The 15591-nt window shown below is 45.0% G+C and overlaps 1 protein-coding gene across 1 annotated transcript in view; it reads left to right on the top strand.

Annotated features, from left to right (window-relative positions):
- Positions 1–897, top strand: part of LRRC36 (leucine rich repeat containing 36) — a 54349-nt gene extending 53452 nt beyond the window's left edge. Inside the window, exon 15 of the mRNA XM_027846052.1 lies at positions 739–897. Coding sequence (XP_027701853.1) covers positions 739–794 — 56 coding nt within the window. The 3' untranslated portion in view covers positions 795–897. The remainder of the gene's footprint in view (positions 1–738) is intronic.
- Positions 898–15591: the final 14694 nt, after the last annotated feature.

Here is a 15591-nt window from a genome sequence, read left to right as displayed (position 1 = left end):
CCCAGCTCCTGAATTAATTTGATACTTCACTAGCTTTGAATAATGAAGGAAAGATTAGTGGGAAATGACAGAAATGGAAAAAAAGGGCATCAGTAAAGCATTCAGGAAAACAAAAGAAGGAGGGCTAACAGCCGCTGTGGCCCTGGCCGCCCCATCCCTGCTGTTTTAGCCTCTTGCGCTGCAGGGCCTATTGTGCCTCTGCCAGGGATGGGCAGGGACAGAAGAGGGGCCAGCTTCAAAGGCTCTGGAGCTGAGGAAGTGCATTAGCTTTTTTTTTTTTTGTTAGTGTATCCCTATTTCATTTTTTTAATATTTTTTATTAATAAATTTATTTATTTTTAGTTTTCAACATTTACTTTCACAAGATTTTGAGTCCCAAATTTTCACCCCATCTCACCCCTCCCCCCACCCCAAGATTGGCATGCATTCTGAATACCCCTTCCCCTAGTCTGCTTTCCCTTCTATCTCTCCCCCTCTTCTCTTATCCCCTTCCCCTTCTATTTTCCTGTAGGGCAGGATAGATTTCTGTACCCCATTTCCTGTATTTCTTATTTCCCAGTTGCATGAGAAAACATTTTTTTTGAACATGTGTTTTTAAAACTTTGGGTTCCAAATTTTCTCCCTTCTTCCCTCCCCACCCACCCTCATTGAAAAGGCAAGCAACTCAATATAGGTTATACATGTGCAGTTAGTGCATTAGCTGAACATGGTTTTCATTGTCATTTCCTTACTCTTCAGAGTCAAGGCAAAGAGAGAGACTTGCAGAAGGATTAGAAACTTATGTGCTTCGCTGACTCAGAGGCAGCCTGTGGAAGAGAAAGGAAAACTGTTGCAGGAACGAAGAAGACAGCACCCCAGATACAATGTATTGAAGTTATAAATAAATCCATGGACAGCTTTGGGCTTTATGCTGAATTGGAATGTCACTTGGGTTCCCAAAGTGATTCAGGGCAGAAGCCAAAGGTTATCTGACACCTGCAGCAACTGAGACTTCAGTAAGGTCTTCCATTCATGGTTTGGACTCTGTCAGGAAAACCTTCCCCCAGTTAGAGCTGGCCTGAAGAGGAATAGACAGCCATGGGATGTACCAGGTTTAGTGTCAGTGGAGGGCTTCAGGCACGGCTAGATGACCATTTATTGGGTATGTCATAGAAAGAATTTATGCCACAAGTTTGAGGATGGCTTCTGAAGTCCCATCCAGCTTTGGAATTTTGTGATTCTGTGGCTTATTGGAAACCTAAACCAAACTGGGAGAAGCAGCCATCTATTCCTTTCTGTGGATTCCATGTGGTCCAGGGGAGGACAGACTCCTGGCCATAAGGCTGACAGTGGTCTTGTAGTAGACATAGGATGCAAGGGACCTAGTTCAATTCCCCTCTTTTTTTTCTTTTTTTTGGTGAGGCAATCGAGGTTAAGTGATTTGCCTAGGGTCACACAGCTAAGTGTCAAGTGTCTGAAGCCAGATTTGAACTCAGGTCCTCCTGACTCCAAGGCTGGAGTTCTATCCACTGTGCCACCTAGCTAGCCCCTAACACCTCTCATTTTATGCTTGAAAAACAGGGCTGGAGGAGTTTAGGGATTTGCGCTTGGTCAGACAGTAATGAGCAGCAGAGCTGGCATTTGCACCCAGCTCCCCTGGTTCTCAATCCATTGCTATTTTCACTGTCCCTGCAATGCCTCCCGTACCTACGCCTCCATCGTAGAGATGCTTGACGTCCTCTGTTCAGGCTCTGGCCCCGCTTTCCTCTTTGAACAATGTGGTTTGGAGCTCAAGCTTCAACCTTTCTGCTGATTGGCCCTTTCCTAAACGCCACCTGACAGGCTTCCCTGGGAGTAGGCGCAGGGGGGTTTGCCTTCTCTGAATGGGCTGCCTTTCTTTGTTCCAGTCCACACTAAACAGGGCTTCGTCCTGCTGTGAGCCTGCGGCTTCCCGCCTCCGCTAAGAGTCTGCTGTTTCTTGTTTTTTCTTTGAGTATTTCCAAGCAGACGGACTCATTGTTCCAGGAGGATCCGTAAGAGCAATGCCAGACTTTCCTCAGAGAAGAGCTTTCTTTCCTTCCAGGAATGTTCGGAGGGGACAGACGGATCGATCCTACGAAGGTGTGCTGCTTACTACCTGCGTGCCTAACGCACTCCCTCCCTGAGCTCCAGCGTCCTCTCATCTAACCATGAGGAAGATGGATTACGAGATGTGGTCTCTGAGGCTGCATCCCACTTTTAAATCTTATCATGCTACTAACTCTCTTTGTGTTATGAAGAGCAGCCAGATAAGTAGAGGTCAAACGCTAAATGGGAAAGGATTCTAACCATTTATCGGGGTTTGTGAAGAAAAGGGGAATAATTACCTGCCAGTGGGGTTGCTGGGGCCGGGTGAAAGAAGGCTCTGTGCTGCAGTGGAGACTGCTGGGTCCGGAGTCAGGCAATGAGTCCTGGCTCGGACACACACTTAGACTCGAACTGCCTGCCTGCCTCGCTTAAGGAAAGTGCTTTGGGGATCTTAAAGTGCTATGGAAATGTGAATAATTATGAGATCTGATTCTTCAGCGAAATCCTGGAATTAGATGAAATGAAGCCCAAGGGGGGAGGTGCATTGGAGCTGCCTAGGCTGAACTTTGTCTCCCTAGAGCTACATTTATAAAGCTCACCACAGCCTTGCCCCACAGACGTTCCCTGCCCTGTACTTGCCTGTTTCTGACACAAACCACCTCTCCCTCTACTGGCCTGGCTGAGGGGTGGGATGAGGTAGAAACTCTCCTCCAAGGGACCTCCCAATCTTAACCTCTGCTCTGGGAAAGAGATGGAAAGAGCAAGAAAGAACCAGGTTGGCCTCAAGTGACTGTGTATCCATCAAAGACTGCTACCCTAGGACACCCAACCAGCTTGTCTGTTTTGTCACTGGTTTCTATCTTGGGGACATTGAGAAGCGCCATCCAGAACTGACCGGAGAAATATGCTGAGTGGAGTTGGGGGCTTTGTGCTAGGACTGATCTTCCTTGGGGTTGGCCTTGCTGTTCACCTTAGGAGTCAGAAAGCTTTTGAAGCTAAGTAAAACCTTGGACCCTGAGGGGGGAAGAAGTGATGCTGCTGATGGTCTCAGGGCCCTGCACGTGGTTCACCACTGTCTTCTGATAGTCTCCATGTGTCCCCTGGAGCTGGGACTTCTCCCAGCATCTTTCCCAAACATGGAAGCCACCTACCTGTACTAGGTGGTCAGCCCTGCTGATCCCTTCCCTGGAGCGGCTCCTTGCCTGTCTCTGTCTGGACTCTGTGCACTGCCTCTCACTGTATGCCTCCCGTGGTTTTTGACCATCTGCCCCCCCCCGTCTTGGCTGGTGAGGGGGAGGTCTGTGCTTCACCCTCAAAGCATGTTGCTGAATGCACATTTGGGGCATTTTTATCCCTTGAGTCTTTTCTCCAGTAAATCAGAAGGGGGGATTCCCCTGGTGTTGGGCAATGAGGAAATAGCAGAAGTGGGGAGAGGGAAGAAACTTCGATATTACCATGTATCTGTGGTGTCCGTGTGATTAATACCTCCAAAGGTGCAGATCACACACAGCCCCTCTAAGCCTTGTCATCCTATGTGACACTTGTGCTTGTCCTCCCATAAATCCTTCATAGAGGTCTACCCAGTGCGCTAGTAGCCTTCCTCTAAATGGCTTTCATGTGGGTGGCACTGAATCACATAAGCTGTCAACTGATCATCCCTTACAGTCCTTACATGATAGCCTCACTTCCTTTTTTGGTCACATATCTCTGATGAGATCCTTTATGCTCATTCTCCCCCTGAGTTCTTTAAAATTGGCAATATGCTGCAGCCTACACATATACACACACACACACATACACACACACACAAAACACACACACAGAGAAACACATCCATGGTGTGCCTCAATATCACCCTCTTTTCAATTAAAAGTTTTATTAATATACTTTGCTTTCCCTTCCTGTTTATTCACAAATACACCCCCTCTCAACTTTCTCTACACACTGAGGCTTCATGTGTATCAAAAAATGAAAAAAAAAGTTATATAAAACCAACCACAGTTTCATCCATCGTGTTTGACAACCTATGCAGCATTTCACACTCAGAGTCCCCCATCTCTTCAACGAGAAGAAATAGGTGCATATTCTTCTCTATGGCCAAACTTGGTCATTATGATTCCCCTGAGTCTAGTTCCATTTTCTTCCTCTTTGTTTTCATTCCTATAGTCCTCATCTCTTTTGTTTTCCTAGTCCTGCATCAGTTCACATAAATGCTCCCGTTTCTCTCATTTCTTTTATCATATTAATATTCCAATACATATGTGATCTTGTTTAGGTACGTTTAGGTATTCCCAAAATGATGAGTACCTAATTTCTTTCCAGTTCTTTGCTACCACAAAAAAATTACTATAAATATTTGATATCTGAAAAAAAAAAAGAACCAAGTTCAGAGGATCCTTCCCACAGCACTGCTGAGAGCTGCCCTGTGTGGCTAAGACTTCCCTTATCTGGCCCTCCAGTCTCCGTCTTCCTCAGCCTCAACAGGAGAGGTCAATGTAGGAAGTGGTCCAAGAGGGTCCCTAGGCCACATTTCTGCTTCTCTCTTCTCTGGCTCAGTGCCCCTTGTGGAAGAGGACATGGGAGATGACCCATACACTTGACAAGGGCACATCACCACCTCCCACCATCTTCCACCTCACACTTTGGCCACTACCTCTTACGTCTCCCACAAGCACCTCACTAAAGCATTGAAGAAAGTAGCAGAACATTCTGCCTCGGCATCTCAATTCCTCATTGTCCTGCCTGCTTTGTTCTGATGTCTTCTTCTTTGGACTTCGGGGAGAGAGACCAGTGGCCAGTCCTCCAGGTAGGTGATCCCCAGGGGGTTGGATGCTGTCTTCCTCCTGTCCATGTTAAGTCAGGTCCCCAGGATGTTCACAGTACCCTGCTTGTCAGCATCCTCTTCATCATACAAAAAGCCTCCTGCTGACATTTCAGTTCTAAGATTTGATAGCCAATTAATTCATAGTCACAGCTGTTGTGTCTGGTAGGGAGGGAAGGGAATAAGCATTTTCATATCGCATATTACATGCCAGGAACTTTTTTTTAAACAAATATTTGAGAAAACAACATGAGACAAAGGTGCTTTTTATGCCCATTTTATGGTTGAAGAAACTAAGGCAAACAAATGATTTACCCAGCGTCACACAACTTTGTGTCATTCTAGGCCCAGCACTCTGGGCACTATGTTACTAGTTGCCTCTGCTTAAACACCACTCTGCAAGAGTGATAAGACTCCTACAGCATTAGCATAGAATTAGAGCCATAGTGAATTAAATGCACGTTGAAGTCGCAGTTTTGTTTAGAAGGGGGTACCATAGGAACAACAAAACAAATCAAATTTTTACAAAACGTTCAAGCTAAAGGAGCGAGCTCTAGGCTGCCCCAAGCCAACTTTTAAAAATCCACGCTCAAAGATTCCCAGGACAAAATCTCGCACCCGCCATAGGCGCCATGGGCAGCGGAGGAAGGGACCCTAGGCAAGCCTTCGAACTCCCGGTGCCTCTCAGCGTATCTGACCAGCAGCCCTCCCTGGGTGGTATTTGCCGGCTTCTCTCGCTCGGGACGGGGTGGGGGAGTGTTTTAGGTAGGAGTTCTCCGTATCTCTCAGCTTATTTCCCACTCTCCAACTATCCAGATTCCCACTCACCCTTTGCATCAGTTGCCACGCATTTATGCAGCACTCTGCCTGACGCTGCTCTATGCTCAGGAAATACGAAGACAAAAATCAAAGTCCGCATCCTAAGGAGCTCGTATTCTACCCGGAAAACAGCATGCACACAAATCGGTATATGCAAAATAAATTCAAGGGAATGGGCCGAGTGGGCAGTGAGGTACCAGCAACTGGGAGCCCCAGAGAGAGTTTGGTGTAGCAACAGCCCGAGCAGAGCAGTAAAAACTCGGGGCTCTGAGAAGTGGAGGTGAAGAGGGGTGGCGGGGAGACAGGTTTTGTTGGTGATGCACGATTGAAGACGAAGAGAAATGTTGAAGCTGCAATTAGACTGGAGAATCATCAGCCTAGAGATGATAATTGAACCCAAGAGAGCCAATGAAATCACTAAGCAAGACAGTGTAGAGAGGTCTGAGGACCAAGATGGATGGAGCAGAGAAACAGATCGTAATTCCTTTGCGCCGGGCTCTGTGCTAAACGCGCGGATACAGATCCGAACACACGAGACGGTCCTCGTCCTTAACGAGCGCCCTTTCTAACGGGGGAGCGGAGGAGGAGGTAGAGAGGGGCGCCTGCCCTCAGAGGGCCAAGGCTGTGGCGGAGAAGACAGAACAGTCAGTAACCAGCGGCGAAGTGTCTCGAGGGCTGGCGATGGATGGCGATCCAGTAAAGAACCCCGAGAAGGCTGACAGAGATGAGAATCAGAAATTAAGCTGTCACAGAGAAGAAAGGAGGAAAAAACATCCAGCCAGAGGGTCAGTCATGTCAGAAGTCGCAAGAGAGGGCATGGAAAATGAGTACTGAGACAACGCCATTGAATTTAGCAGTAAGAGGTGCTGGGAACCTTTGACAGCAATTTCGGCAGAGCCGAGTGGCGTTCTAGGGGTTTAAGGAGTGAGTGGGGAAGGAGGCAGGGCAGGAATCTGAAAGAAGCGAAGAAGCAACAATAGCTTAAGGAAAGGAGTCAAGGGGGAGCTTGTTTAAGGGGGGAGAGGGGGGGAGAGAAGACAGCAGGCAGGTATCTCTTGAAAACTTAGCCCCACTCGCCGAAAGGAGGGACCAGGAGGTAGGTTATGAGTCACGAGGCAGTCCGTCTGCATTAGGGAGTTGAGCACCTAGAAGTAGGAGCCATGGGTCAAAGGTGCGGAGACAAATGGAGGTTTGACACAGGGACAGACTTTTTAACGGAGCAATCCAGTAGCGGAAGAGAATGTGTCCAGAGATAGTGAGTGGGTCCTCCTCGCTGACTGTCTTCAAGTAAAGCTTGGGTGACCACTTGTCAGCACGGTGACAGAGCGTGCTGGGTGTACCTAGGCACGCAGTCTTCCCCAAAAAATGGCTCAATCTGATCCCCAGAGGTCTCAGGCCGGCTGCATCTTCACCACAGCGCTCTAGGGGAGCCTTGAGGTGTTGGGGGAGGGGGAATTTTCTAATGCTGTGAGCTCAAGCCTTCCCTTTCCAAGCACCCATTGGCAATATCCTCCCTAGGAATTAACACCCCAGTTTTCATTTAACAATTAACATCAATTAGAAATATTTACTGAAAGGCATAGCTAGAACCAAAGTATAGACACATCCCTCGGAGCAAGGGCCACGCTCTCCTCTCTGTCACTTCAGTTCCTGAGGAGGGTAGCGCTCAAACTTAAAGCGGTTGCTACAAAGCATTTGCCCCACTGAGGTCATTTGCAAATGCAGTACCGCTGATAATAATGTCGTAGGAGGGGCTCAGTCCTAGTCTATCCTCGGGGCTTGGTGGGCAGCAAACTCTGGCATGGACGCAGTCTCCCAGATCTCTGGCTACTCTCCTGCATTTCCGAAGCTCGCAAAGTTGCAGCTTGTTCTGTTCCCTCTCCGATATGCCTTCACCCAGGCCCGGAAGAATCGGCATAGCTTTGTGTCAACCAGGGTAGGGAGAGGAGACCCCGGAAGCCTGCACTTTCTCTCCCCACTCAGAGGTTTACAACTGAGCGGTTCGTGCCTCTTCTTTCAAATGCAGCTAGCATTTGGCGAGTTAATGCCATTTAAATGACCATACAGTTTTAGCTCATCAACCAAGCAAAAGTCTGTTTCTTCACCACGTTCTAGGGTAGGAAGCTGGGACCTTCCTCAGGCAGGCTCACCAAGCCTCCCCACGTGGTTGGGCCCCAGGCAGAGCCCACTGGGCTTGCTCTGGGGATGGTGCTCCCATTGGGCAGTCTCATGTTCCAGATAGAAAGCCCAAGTTCACTGGAAGCATGGGTCCCCACTACTAGAAGCTGCATTACCATTAGCCCTCCCTTTCCCCTATGGCCACCATTTTAGAAAATACTTTGACCTATTATTGGCTGTGGTTGGAACAGACAAATTGAATTAGAATCAATGTGCTCATGGTAGTGCATATATCTCAGGTGCCTCCATTAAGAATTTCCATGAAAACAAGTAATTCTGAAGGGAAGAAATCCAAGCTAAATATAGCCATATGAAAAAAAAGCCTCTCCATCACTAATAACTAGACAAATGTAAATAAAAGCAACTCTGAAGTTTTACCTCACACCTATTAGATGGGCAAAGTTGACCGAAAAAAAGGAGGGGGGGATGACAAATGATGAAAGGGAGTGGAAAAACAGGGACATTGAGGCACTGTTGGTGGAGCATTGGACTGATACCATTACTCTGGAAAGCCAACTGGAACTATGCCTCCAAAGTTGCCAAACTCTGAATACCCTTTGACTCACTACCACTGCTAGGTCAAAGAAAGGTAAAGATTTGTAAGTATTAAAATGTTTATAGCTGCTGTTTTTGTGATGACCAAGAACCGGAAACTAAGGGGGTGCCCATCAATTGGGCAATTTGTCGTTCTTCAGTCATGTCCAACTCTTGGCAAAGATAGTGGAATGGTTGGCCGTTTCCTTCTCCAGTTCATTTTACAGATGAGGAAACTGAGGCAAACAAAGTTAAATGACTTGCCCAGGATTACAAAGCTTGCAAGTGTCTGAGGCTGGATTTGAACTCAGGAAGATAAGCTTTCCTGACTCCATGCCTGGCACTCTATCTACTGTGCTACCTAGAATAAATTGTGTCATGTGAATGTAATGGAACACTATTATGCTATAAGAAATAAAAAGGGACACTTTCAGAGAAAAGTGGAAAGATTTGTATGAAATGATGCAGAATGAAGTGAGCAGAACTAGGAAAAATGTATACTGTAACAGCAGCATTATTTTAAAAAAGAACAATTTTGAAAGATTTAATAACTGATCAATGCAGTGACCAACCATAATTACAAAGGACTGATGATAGTACCTCCCTTCTGGCACGGGGGTGATTGACAAAATGTGATACACGTTTCTGGACCTGGCGAGTATGAGAATTTGCTTCGCTTTCCTATGCAAATTTTTTTGTAAGGATTGTTTATCTTTTATTTTTTCAGTGAGGGTAGGCAAGAGAACAAATGCCTGTTAATTGAAAAAAATAAAATTTAATTTAGAAAAGGAACTTGGACGATGATAATGTTGCCACCACCAATTCCACTGGAAATATAACAAAATGAGTAGTGAGCAACAGAAACAGACTGAGTCTCTCAGGTCAGGTCAGTGTGGTTCTTACTCAAAGCCAACAAGCATTCCGTCTGATGACCCAGTCTACGATCGTCCAGAAGAGAGATGAGAGCATCAGTCTTAAAGGTCTTGAAGGCCCTTGGACATGTTAACATTTATACCGCTTTAGTGTTTACTGGGGCAGCTAGGTGGTGCAGCGGATAGAGTGACTGGCCTGGAGTCAGGAACTCCAGTCTTACTGAATTCAAATCCAGCCTCAGATACTTACTAGCTGTGTGACCCTGGGCTTAACACTTAACCCTGTTTGCCTCAGTTTCCTCATCTATAAAGTTATCTGGAGAAGGAAATGGCAAACCACTCCAGGGTCTTTGCCAAGAAAACCCCAAATGGCATCACAAAGAGTCAGACACCACTGAAAAACAAGTCAACAACAGCAAAAGCATTTCTTGAGAAGGGATTCAGAAACTGGCCATAGGGCCAAGGAATGTTTTTAAACGTTTTCTACACTACCCACTGCCAAAATTTCATGTGCTGAGATATTTTTCATAATCAAGTGTTAATAAAAGGAAACCTATTGATGTACTTACTGTTAGATGAGGTAAGGAGGCTTTTCTGTCCACACTAGAATGGTGCCATAGTTAGAGTGCAACGAAGTCACTGATTAACATTATTCTGGTTTGGGAGATCATCCTGAGATTCATAGTGAAAAGAAGCTGACAAAAGTTTATTTCTAAATCTGGTCACTATGTTCTAAATATGATTCTGTTATGCCAAAATGTGCAACAATTTCCTCAAAATGTCAACCTGAGTAATCACATCCCAAAATAGCCTTGCACATAGTAGCCACTTAATAAATGCTAGTTGACTGAGAAAAAAAAAAAGATTGTGTCTTTACTCAATGGAAAAATAGTTGCAATAATCGCCAATGATACTACTGTGGACACCATGAAGAGATTGTCTATTGCAGTGAAACATTTTCACAACGAAAAAGTCCAGTTAAACCTCCTGTCTTGCTTCATAAACTATGAATAATTGATAGAGTTGGGTTTTGACCAGTTTAGAACTTTTAAAATGGACTGTTCATCTGTGATGTCTGTTTCCGTAGAACATCCACCATGTTTGAATGGAGCGCAGGAATTCAAATGAAGTGTTAAAGCAACAGCAACAACAAGAGAGAAATACTACAAATCTATGACCTAGTGATCCTCCAGGTCCTGCTTCATGTATGCTGCATGCCCTTCAGAGCTGTCTTTGCTTTTGTTATTCAGAATCCTTATGCCATCAGAGAGGGAAGTCCTACGCATTAGAAGTAGGGTCCCAAGGGATGGTTTTGAAATCACTATCATGATGGGCATTCAGAGCAAAAAAAATGGCTGCCATAAAATGAAACTACTACATTTTCTACTCGGACTGTCATCTCTACATCTCCATGTTTGCAATGTTATCCTCTTCTTTTTAATTCCAAGTTTTAACTCTGAGGTACCACCTCACACCTATAACATTGGTTAATATGACAAAAAAAAAAAAAGGAAGATGATGGATGTTGGAGGGGATGTGGGAAAACAGGGACATTAATGCACTGTTGCTGGAGTGGTGAACCAATTGGACCATTCTGGAGAGCAATTCAGAACTGTGCCCAAAAGGCTATAATAATATCCTTTGATCCAGCAATACCACAGCCAGGTCTATATACCAAAGATATCAAAAACAAGGGAAAAGGACCTATTTTATAAAAATATTTATAGCAGCACTTTCTGTGGTGGCTAAGAATTGGAAATCAAAGAGATGCCCATCAATTGGGGAATGGTTGAACAAGTTGTGGTATATGATCATGATGGATTATTGTGCTATAAGAAATAACAAGCAGGGTGATTTCAGAAAAACCTGGAAAGACTTACATGAACTGATGCATAGTGAAGTGAACAGAACCAGGAGAATATTGTGTGTTTGTGTATGTGTGTGTGTGTGTGAGTGTGTGTGAATGTGTCTATGTGTGTCTGAGTGTATGTGTGGATGCATGAGTGTGTGTGTCTGTTAGTGTGTGTGTATGTGTATGTGTGTGTGAGTGTGTGTGAATGTGTCTGTGTGTGGTGTCTGAGTGTATATATGTGTGGATGCATGTGAGTGTGAGTATGTGAGTGTGTGTATGTGGTTTATGTATCTGTGTGTCTGTGTGTGTTATATATGTGTCTCCATGTGTTGTATGTGTGTCTGTGTGTGAGACACATTGCTTTTTTTTAAGCAATATTGTTCAGTGAAGAACTGTGAATGACTTAGCTATTCTCAGCAATACAATGATACAAGTCTTAGATTCTAAGGCAATCCCAAAGGACTAATGACGAAGCATACTATCCACCTCCAGAAAAAGAACTGATGTTGTTTGAATACAGACTGAAGCATGCTATTTTTCACTTTCTTTCACTCTTTTTCTTTTATTTGAGTCTTCTTGTACAAAATGACTAATATGGAAATATTTTACATGAATGTGCATGTATAAACTATAACTGATTGCTTACTGTCTTGGAAAGGGTGGAAGGTAGGGTAGAAGGGAGGGATAGAATTTGAAACTCAAATCTTTAAAAAACAAATGTTAAAAATTGTTTTAACATGTAATTGAGAGGACACACACATATATATATATATAGAGAGAGAGAGAGAGAGACAGAGAGACAGAGACACAGAGAGAGAATTCCAAGTTTTCATTGCCCTGCTGATTCTCCTCATACCTGGCTGACAGCCCCTTCTCAGCCTCCTTGACTGGATTCTCCTGCTAACAGTGGGTCTCCCCTGGGGCTCTGTCCTGGGCCCTCCTCTCTTCTTCTATAATATTTTGCTTGGTGTTCTCATCAGCTCCCATAGATTCAATGATCATCTCTGTACAGTCAATCCTCAGATATATTTATCCAGCCCTAACCTCTCTCCTGACTTGCAGTCTCACATCTTGAATTTCCTCTTGGACATCCCAAGCTGGATATCCTGCAGACATCTTAAACCCAACACGTCTAAAACAGAACTTCTTTTCTTCATCCGAATCTTCTCTTCCTCTTCACTTCCCTCTCACTGCTGGGGGGTTCACCATCTTCTCAGTCATTCAGGTGTCATCCTCAACTCCACGCTCTCACTCCCTGTCCCCGCCCCCGTATCTAATCTGTTGCCAAGCCCTGTCCATTCTCCCTTTGAGATGCCTTTTGAATAGGACCCTTTCTCTCCTTTGCCTCTGCCACCATCCAGGTGCAGGCCTCCATCGCATCCCACCTAGACTACCGTAAGAGCTTTCTGATTCGTCTCTGTGCCACAAGCTCCTCCCCATTCCGGTCCTTCATCCACTCAGGGGCCAAAGTGACCTTCCTAAAGCACCGGTCTGACCTTGTATTCCCCCCACCCCCCATCCCTATTCAATAAACTTGCTGTCACCCCCGGCACCCAACATAGAGCCCTGTTTGACTTTTTAAGCCCTAGTCCCCTTGTCCCCTCCTCCATTTCCAGTCTTCTTACACCTTGCTCCCCTCACCATGAATTCCTTGATCCAGTGACACCCACTTCCCTGCTGTTCCTTAAACAAGACACTCCATCTCTTGGCTCTGGGCGTTTTCACTAGTTGTGCTCCATGTTTAAGACGCTCTTCCTCCTCATCTCTGCCTCCTCATTCCCTTCAAGTCCCAGCTAGAATTCCACCTTCTAGAAGGTTTTTCTGTTCCTTTTTAGTGCTAGTGCCTGCTCCCAGAACTGGCCTTTATTGGCCATTACTCTTGGACTCCTGGCACATGGTGAGCACTGCATAAATGTTCTCCCTCTCTCCCTTTCTCTCTCCCTTCCCCTCTTCTCTCTCTCCCTCTTCCTCTCTCTAACAAACATTTAGCTTACTGATGCTAAAATAAAAGCTAGAGGCCTTACTCACGAACCAAATTTATTCTAGTTCATCTTTGCCCTACATGAGTTATCCTATTCTCCAGACGGTGGTAAAAGTGAGTCAGGCTCTTGGACCATCAGCTCTCAGCTTACTGCAATGACCAGGGCATAAAAGGCCTTTTTTTAACTCTTTGGCTCCAATGAGAAGTTGTCCAGAATGTTACCAAGCTATTTTCAATGACAATTAACCATGAAGCGATTTTCCCAGTTGAGAAGAGAAAAACATCCATGATGTTTTTGATGTTTTGATGGTACATTTGATGAGCAGCCTCACTTTGATAGAAAAAGTGAGCAGGAGAGAATCACTTCCTTTTATCCATTCCTAGACTCAGTGATTGCCTCCATGTGAAGGCAACAGGATAATGTAGTGTCCTAGGATGAATTGGAAACCGAGGATGACTAGTTGGGGTTTGCAATGGATCAGGTCCTAACAGTAGCCCCAATAACCCCACTTGGGAGTGGCTTGTCTGGCCTCATCCACATTCCTGGACTTTACAGAGCTATTCAGGACTCTGCAGTTTCACGTTTCACCTGTTACAAGCCATTAGCACGTGAAAGGAGTGCAATAGCACCCGCCCCATTCATTCACTCTGCGTAGAGCAAGAATGGCTTTCTCCAGTTTATTTTAATGTACTTGAAGGTTGTAAATCCACGACCCCTGACAAAAGATATCTCATTCTCTAGGAGAGGAGGACCATGCAGAAAACTGGTTAGTTTGGGTTCATTTATTATATGGTTATGGGCAGCTAGGTGATGCAATGGATAGAGCACCAGGCCTGGGGTTAGGAAGACTTGAGGTCAAATCAGACCCCACTTTATAGATGAAAAACCAAGGGCCAAGGAGGTCCGTGCCTTGCGCAGCATCACCCCAAGGCTACTAAGCATCATAACTAGGATCTGAACTCAGGTCCTCTGACTCCAAGACTGGTGCTTTTTCCATTCTATGGTCCATGCTATCACTAATTCACTTTGAAAATCTGGCTAAGTCAGTCCCCTACAATGGTTGGAATAGTTGACCTCTAAGGTCCCTCATTACTCTGAAATTCTGCAGTTTTAGATGCTATAATAGTTAATAATTAGGCAGCTTGTTGGTTCAGTGGATAGAGCGCCAGGCCTGGGGTCAGGAAGACCTAAGTTCAAATATGACCTCAGATACTTACTAGCTGTATGACCCTGGGCAAGTCCCTCAACCCTGTTTACCTCAGTTTTCTCATCTGTAAAATGAGCTGGAGGAGGAAATGGCAAACCACTCTAGTATCTTTGCCAAGAAAACCACAAATGGGGTCATGAAGAGTCGGACATGAACTGAAACAACTGAACAATATCATGTGGTTAAAAAGAAAAATCATGAATATTGTCTTGATCCTTTTATATCCCTGGTTATGACTACAAGCAAATATTTGATGTTTTGTGTCTCATTTTAAAAGTAAAGTTTAATTGTTAATTTAAAAAAGTTTTAATTAGTTTGATGAATAAAAGAATGTACTTTATGATTGAGTATTCAACAAATGTTCTCCCCTAAAAAAATTCCCTGGGTGCCCACCCTCATGAAGTATGCCTCTAACCCCTTTTTCAGTTCAATGTCTCCCTATCGCCCCCAGGATCAAACATATAATCATCTGTGTAGCTTTCAAAGCCCTCCATGACCTGACCAGTCTTCTTCTATCTTTGGCCATGCCACCCAAGTACTCTGCAATCCAGTGACTTGGGTCTCTTCACTCTTCCTCTCACAAGGTACCCCCATCTCCGGTCACCAGATGTACTCACTGGCTGCCCCCAGACCTGGAGCGGTTTCCCTCGTTTCTGCTTCCTGGCTTTCTTCAAGACTTGGCCAAAGTTTCATCTTCTACAAGAAGCCTTTCCCAGTCCTCCTCAATCTTAGTGCCTTTCCTCTGAGATTATCCCCAATTTGTATGCATGTATATGTACATATATATTTATATATAAATACATCTTATGTATTTATACATATATGTACATATCTACTATATGTATGTATGTGTATATATGTAGATGTGTGTATACATACATACGTGTGTACATGCGTACACACACACACACACACACACACACACACACACATATAAACCCCAGTCCCAAAGCCCACTAGGATGGGATACTCTTTTCAATGGAAGAGATCAGTCCCCTCAGAGTTGTCAGAGAACAGAAGGAGCTCTCTTCATTTCCTTTCAAGCTCTGGGCACTTTTGGCTTCCAGCTTTGAGAGTGAAGACGGAAGATGCCAGGCCCACTTCAGGTTGCTCAGACTCTGGGAAGAAGCCGACATGAGGGGATCTAAGAGTGTCCATCACGGCCCTCTCCCCAGCTTGCTACACTAGAGACTTTGGGAACTTTCCTTTGGGTGAGATCTACGACTCTCTCTCTCTCTCTCTCTCTCTCTCTCTCTCTCTCTCTCTCTCTCTCTCTCTCT

This window comes from Vombatus ursinus, unplaced genomic scaffold, assembly GCF_900497805.2.
Source record: "Vombatus ursinus unplaced genomic scaffold, bare-nosed wombat genome assembly UNPS02005286.1, whole genome shotgun sequence".
In the NCBI taxonomy this organism is placed as follows: Eukaryota; Metazoa; Chordata; class Mammalia; order Diprotodontia; family Vombatidae; genus Vombatus; species Vombatus ursinus.
Note: the sequence above shows the minus strand (reverse complement) of the source record. Positions and strands in the feature narration are given on the sequence as shown.